The sequence below is a fragment of a genome, unplaced genomic scaffold, assembly GCF_019419815.1.
Source record: "Pyrus x bretschneideri cultivar Hongxiangsu unplaced genomic scaffold, Pyrus_bretschneideri_v1 Contig97, whole genome shotgun sequence".
Lineage (NCBI taxonomy): Eukaryota > Viridiplantae > Streptophyta > Magnoliopsida > Rosales > Rosaceae > Pyrus > Pyrus x bretschneideri.
Window position 1 is genome coordinate 551494 of NW_025999839.1, and position 6992 is coordinate 558485.

Consider the following 6992-nt stretch of genomic DNA (forward strand, 5'->3'; position numbering starts at 1 on the left):
AATCGGTCTTTCAATTTCCATCTACATTCTATTGAATTTACATTAAGAATAGAGAAAATAATATTTAATAAATAGCTGATTGAATCACATTATTGCCCACCCTCTCCCCCTTAGTGTAGATAATATCGTTTGTCAAAAAATAAAAAATCATTTGACAACTAATTTAATCACATTATTATGCGCGTGCGAAAGACTTTTTTTTATAAACGGCATTACACGCCTCTTTAGATGTTTTGAACGTGTTTAAAAATAGAGAAAATAATATTTAATGAACAACTAATTGAATCACATTATTGTTAGCTTATTATGAGTTACTAACTAAAAAAAATGTACAAAAAGAATTAATTATTAAAAAACACAGTTAAAATGATGAAGATACCCTTGTATTATTTGGTGCATTATTTTAGGCTACTTTTGAAAAAAAAAATTTGGTGGCGCATTTTTGTCCAAATATTTTTTGTGAAGCTTATGACCCCAAAAGGGGTTGTTGGCTTTATATATTAAGATTCCAAAAAAACTCATTTGAAATAAGTAAATATCTTATGAGCCCAATAAGTCAGCATATATCTAATATTTCTCCAACCTTAACTCGCAACTCAAAAGTATTGCCATCATACTAGTCATCCACAACACCTTATTGTCAAACCATCTTGAATTCTTCCCACTAAAAAAATTTCAAACCGAACAAAAATCTCTAAAAATTCAATAAGTTCTTCAGACCTCAGTAACACAAACCATAAAATTCTCTCAAAACTTGACATCAAGATCTTTCTATCCGTATATGGATCACCACCTGGATCGTCCTAATTTGTTCTTGATAAATTGTTGTGGTTAATGTAATTGCCGAGCCATTCCAGCACTTGGCATGAATTGCATCCAATTTCTTCAACAATTCTCCTTTATCTACTTTTGCTCCAATTGGCCTAATACAAAAACAAAGTAAATGATTCAAAAACAAAAAAACAAGTAACAAAGTTGAGGAAAAACTAATAAGAATAAAGACTAATTAAGCACTTATCAGTTACAACACAGTTACGAACCAGAGGCTTCCTAAGGACTCCTCGTAATCGACTTCCTGCCTCCTTGGGCTGGGTAGTGGATTGGTCATTGTTGTTTTTGCTCGTGGCCCTTCGTGTGTTCAATATAGTCATTCAATGTAAACAATGGACGATGAATAATGAACGAAGAACGAATAGTGATGAAGAAAGATTTTGAGATTTACTTTCTTCGCTCAGATGTCTAAGCACTTGTTGAGTATAACTCAGTTTCTCTCAATGAAGCACCAATTTGTGGACGCAAATTTCGTCCAGGGTTGAATTGATGAAACTCCATCTTTAAAACAAGAAACATCGTTAGCCTAATTGACAAACACCAGAGAAAAGAGGGAGGGTGTTCGTCAAACAGCCTCCGATGTCTAAGTTAGACAATAGTATGAGAGAAACTAGAACATAGAGAATTATAAGTAGTAAGCAACAATTACCAATTTTCTTGTTAGACTTGGCTATTTTTAAGGAGGGGAAGTCATAGTTTATACTAAGCAGACCACTATGTTCTGCTGATGTCACTGTCCTAAAAATCCCCACCTAGCACCGCCTAGGTGCTAGGCGGCTGGCCACCACCCTGATTAATCCATATGCTTTTGAAAATTAAGAAAATGACGCCTAGACCTGCCTAGTTGCCCTCCTAGCCTGCCTAAATCCACCTAGATAGCAACTCTCACTTAGACATAAAATAGATAACTTTCATTTTGTATTTTTTAATAAATTATAAGAGACATGAATGCTTGGATAAAAACTCATTATATGCTTGTTCCCCATGTTTTCAATATGTTCTAACACTTTATTATCTGTATATTATTCTATTATGCAATGTATGTATCACAATAAAATTATGTATATAAAAAGTCTAAGTAGAAATCTATTTATATGTTATATAATAAATTTAATTAAAAATTAAAAAAACAGCCTAAACCCCCATCTTGATGCCTAGGTGATACGCCCTCTACCCGCCGCTTGACTAGCACCTAATCTTTTGGAACCTTGGCTAGTGTGATACAGACCAGTCTCCGCAGACAGTTACAAGGAATCTTTATGAGGCCTCTAGTAAGTAAATGTGCTATAGCCCAAGAGAGAATCCGAATAGTCAAATTCCTACCTCTTTTGGGCCAGGTATAGCATAGTGGTAGGATCTGGATATCATGGGCCCGAAGGACACCCATATATATAACTGACCCAAATGCCTAGTACCTGTAGGGCAAGCAAATGTTAGGCCTTTTGAGGCACTATGTGGTTTGCTCACGACATCAAAGGCAAAACCATCGTATTGAGTTGAAAATTCACGTGTCTTTATCATATTGGATGTGGTTAATTTTTGTTTCCACATTCTTCATTTCTTAATTAGAGATTTTCTAAGTGTTGGTTAAAGGTAGTTCAGAGCAAGTCTAGTCGTTACCCAAAAGGCAGGGCAAGGCTGCCAAATTACCTTTTAGCCCAAAAAATTACTTCCATCAATCCATTTTGTGGAGGGCCATTGGTGGGACAACACATGCCTAGCCAAAAACCTGAGCAATTTGAGCCCAGCCTTGCTTCAGCAGCCAATGATGATGTCAACCACATGCTTCCTTTTTTGTGTCTATCGCGTGTAAAACACACGAAGGCTAATAGGCCGACAAGTTCTATTGTCATGGGCCCATTGCTGTAAATTTTGTACCAACTGCTAATTGACGTGGCCAGATGAAAGTCGTTCAATTTCTACGACTTGATGATCATGACTGTTGGATTTCCAACAGTGAAAAAAAAAAATTGAAAAAGTTATTCATGTGCCACGTGGCACGGTTTGGACTTTCGGATTCAATAATAAAGAAAATCAACGGTCAAGATTAATCTAATCATTAAAAGTGTAATATAAAAAAAAGAAAATGGGAAAAAAATACAAAATAGGAAAAGAATTAAATTTTTTATAGTATAATTATCCAACCATCTTCTTCATTCGCCTTTTATTTTTAATTAATGCTTTTTCTTCCAATTTAATTGATGCTTTTTTGTAATATTATTATTATTATTTGCTTTGTATTTAAAATTAAATTATCGAAGTTAAATAAAGAGTTTTATTTATTAAAAAAAAAAAAACAAACAAAGTACACATAGACATACTCACAAGGCATAGTAATCGTAATTGCACTTTTATTTTTGCCTATGCCAAACGGATGAACTTATACAATTTCAAAAGGCAATTTACATGCCCCTGCCCTTGCCCTAGGAACAGTTGGACTTATTTTAGTGATTTTTTAGAACAAGAAGGGCAAAAGAATAATAAGAATCAAATATCATATTATTAAAACTGACCCAATATAGCTCCTACTCCAAATACAAAAAAAGTGAAGAAAAAACCCTAAGCCTTCTCGTCAAGCTCGACTCTACCGCTGAAGCCCCTCTTCTCTCTCTGTCTCCAATGGCTGTGAGTAATTTTTTCTGCATCTATTTTTCTCCATCACATTTGAATTTTCTTAAACTACTATGGATATTTAATTTACTGGGTTTTTTCGAACTGCTATTTCATGTTTCTGAGTTTTCCAATTTCTCCCTAAAATATACGATCTCTTTGAGGATTTTTGAATGCTCATGATTTCTTATTGGGTCGTTGAAATTAAATGCAAGTTTTGGAAAGGTTCCATTTTGTAACCAAACTTTGTTCCTTTGGAGATTTTTTGTTTTAGGAGAAATTCGGGTTTGTTAATTAGTAATTTAGTACTTGTGTGATATGGAAGTATGTATGTATGTTTCAATTCATCATGTTGTCTATGGTAGATTATAAAACAGTGTTGAAGTAGAGTAAATTGCACGAGAATATCATTGAAATCCGTCCCGTGTTTAACTAGCAGTTGATGAGTAAAATCTGAGCATTCTGTCCTCCAAAATATTTGTATGTGCTAATATAATTAAATTCACTTGTTCAACTTAAAGGCGTGCTTCGGATTTTGATACTTTTGGTTATTTGCATAATGCAGACAATACCAGTTAACCCGAAGCCGTTCTTGAATAATCTGACTGGAAAGACTGTCATTGTGAAACTTAAATGGGGAATGGAGTACAAAGGTATGTTGCGTACGGTTCTGGAAAAGTATTGGATACTTATGCCGTGTTTTCTTTTGTTCCCTCGTGCAAATTACTTTATTTATCCCATGCTTAGTATATTCCTAATCCTGTTTTATGCCTCAATTCAGGTTTTCTTGTCTCGACTGATGCCTATATGAACTTGCAGGTACTATTATAAACTTCCAACTTTTTGTTTTTTCTTTCCTTTTTTATTTTTATTTTTTCAGTGAGATATAAATTTGAAGCTGATGGATGTGTTTAATATTGAAATCTTATATGCATAGTTGGCAAACACTGAAGAATATATTGATGGGCAATCCACTGGAAATCTTGGAGAGATTTTGATAAGGTGAGTTCATTTGAATGCTTTGAACTTCGTAGCTATATTCTTCCTTGGAATTCTATGGTCTGGATGTGCTTTGTATTTTATTTTTGCTAGTTTTGTAGCATATAGTATGACTTTTTTTTTTCCTATAAAGCACATATGACATGTAATGTATAGGAACCACAAATGACATAGGGAGTGTGAAGGCTGACAGGGGACTTTCATCAGTCCCTAACTGAATGAAGCAGGCAATCGTTGCCTGTACATTCCAAAAGTTAACGTCGCTATTGATTACTGTTAATGTTGATGGTCCTCCCAGCTCTCATTGGGAGCTCCTCCGTTGATGGTGGTGTCATATCCTATTGCCTTGTGGAGCAGTGTCACTGCCTTTATCATTTGGGATTGGCCATGAGACCAACATTTTGTTTTCTAATTTTACACATAACATATGGAGTAACTTTGAAGCTTCCAATGGATTTGGTCAACAATGTATTATAGTGTCTTGTATATTGTGATTCATACAAATCTCTCTGAACGGAGTGTGACGAGGGACATTGATCAGTCCCTAACTGAACGGAGCAGGCAATCAATACCTCTACATACCAAAAGTTAACGTCACATATCAAGTACTGTTAACATTGATGGTCCTCCCAGCTCTTGTTGGGAGCTCCTCCGTTGATGGTAGTGTCATAACCTATCGCCTTGTGGAGCAGTGTCACTGCCTTTGCCATTTGGGATTGGCCATTAGACCAATATTTTGTTTTCAAATTTTACAACTAACATCTGGAGTTACTTTGAAGCTTCCATTGGATTTGGTCAACAATGTTTTAGAGGAATGTCTAATTTATTGTGATTCATACAAATATTTCTGAACGGAGTGTGACAGGGGACATTGATCACTGATCAGTCCCCAACTGAATGGGGCTGTCAATCAATGCTTGTACATTCCAAAAGTTAACGTTGCATATCAAGTACTGTTAGCATTTACGGTCCTCTCAGCTCTTGTTAGGAGCTCCTCCGTCAATGGTGGTGTCATATCCTATCACCTTGTGGAGCAGTCACTGCCTTTACCACTTGGGGTTGGCCATGAGACCAACCTTTTGTTTTCTAATTCTACAAATAACATATGGAGTAAATTTGAAGCTTCCGCAGGATTTGGCCAACAATGAATTAGAGGAGTGTCTAGTCTATTTTGATTTTATCTACATTAAAAGGCTGCAATAGTAATCACACGACTCTCTCTCTCTCTCTCTCTCTCTCTGTAGAACATAGTACGTAGTTACCAGTCTAATTAACTCTTTGCGTACCTCGGCTCTTCTTATCACGGTGCTCAAATTTCAATAGAGAATGTTCTGGTCTAGAGTATGTAAACTTACTTTCAAACAAAGAAATTGGGTATATTGACATAATTATGAACACCCCTTGAGTAAGAAAGTTGGGAACATATGAAAGAAGATAATACAATAGTCGAGTGTTAATTTGATGAGAGAGTTCGAATAGAAGGTTGAGCTTAGAGATATCTAGTGGAGTTGATCATGTTCTACAAAAGTTGCAATAGTGTGGATCATGTAGTAGTTTATTCTGCTAGAGTCCATATGTGGCAGGAGACCTCTTGGGGTCTAGAGAAGCCTAATATTTGTTGATTCAGAAATGTCATTCGTTCATTCATTTTGGGCATTTGTATTTCTTTCCCTTTGTATCATAGGATTTGAGGGAGATTTGTAACAAATTGCTCTGTAGTTAAGGACAAAAGATAATTCGAGTTCTCAAATTTCTAGTCTATACAATCCGTTTCCTCAGCGAATAAGATAGGGGATGTGTCCACATGAAACACAATGGACATACATTCATGAACCTTAGTTGTCAATGAGTAAATAATCTTTTCATGTTTCCTTCTGCAGATGCAATAATGTTCTTTATCTTCGTGGGGTGCCAGAGGATGAAGAAATTGAAGATGCTGAACAGGAATGAGTTTTGCAGCAGTGATCGTGCTTGAAAAACAGTACTTTGGTAACCAGTATTTTTTCTCTACTTCTGCTGTTGCTTTTCTTGTTTTAACCTGGAGTGGTTAGATTGTATTTGTATTGAATGTAGAGGTGGGTATCCTACTATCCTTGGATATTAAATCGACATGCCCGTGCCATTTAAAAAGGGCTGTAACTGACAAATGGTTCTCTAACTTGAAAGAGATTGTGGCAAGACCATGTGAGTTGAAATGAAACCTTTTTGGTTATTCGCTGCGCTAAAATTGACGCATGGTTTTGCAGGATCGTAATTTTTAGTTTCATCGACTTTTGTTGATGAATTGCGTTTTATTAAGAGTTAATAGTGGTAAGACAGTTGAGACCGCCCGAGTAGTAGCACGTAGACAGCATTGTGGATCATGTGTAAATCCTTGATCACTGTTAATTTCATTTCTTTTTGCAGCTTCCTATGTGATGCATCTAATGTTCTACTGTATCCGCCTCCGGCGACTTTCGAAGTGAATGATACTCAATGTGACTTTTAAGTGACTACTTCTAGTTCAAAGGGCTTGTTTGGGATGCAACCCCCAAATCTTCACAAGTAGACCT

The 6992-nt window shown here is 35.8% G+C and overlaps 1 protein-coding gene across 1 annotated transcript; it reads left to right on the forward strand.

Annotated features, from left to right (window-relative positions):
• The first annotated feature begins 3301 nt into the window (after positions 1 to 3301).
• Positions 3302 to 6652, forward strand: LOC125473786 (probable small nuclear ribonucleoprotein F). The gene is made up of 5 exons (XM_048577079.1): positions 3302 to 3456; positions 4007 to 4094; positions 4223 to 4260; positions 4379 to 4443; positions 6321 to 6652. The coding sequence occupies exons 1-5, from the start codon at positions 3451 to 3453 to the stop codon at positions 6388 to 6390; spliced, it is 267 nt and encodes an 88-aa protein (XP_048433036.1). The 5' UTR covers positions 3302 to 3450; the 3' UTR covers positions 6391 to 6652.
• Positions 6653 to 6992: the final 340 nt, after the last annotated feature.

Coding starts and splice junctions, on each gene's coding strand:
- LOC125473786 (XM_048577079.1), top strand. Junction 4,095..4,222: donor ATGGGGAATGGAGTACAAAG/GTATGTTGCGTA, acceptor GCCTCAATTCAG/GTTTTCTTGTCTCGACTGAT. Junction 4,261..4,378: donor ATGCCTATATGAACTTGCAG/GTACTATTATAA, acceptor TTATATGCATAG/TTGGCAAACACTGAAGAATA.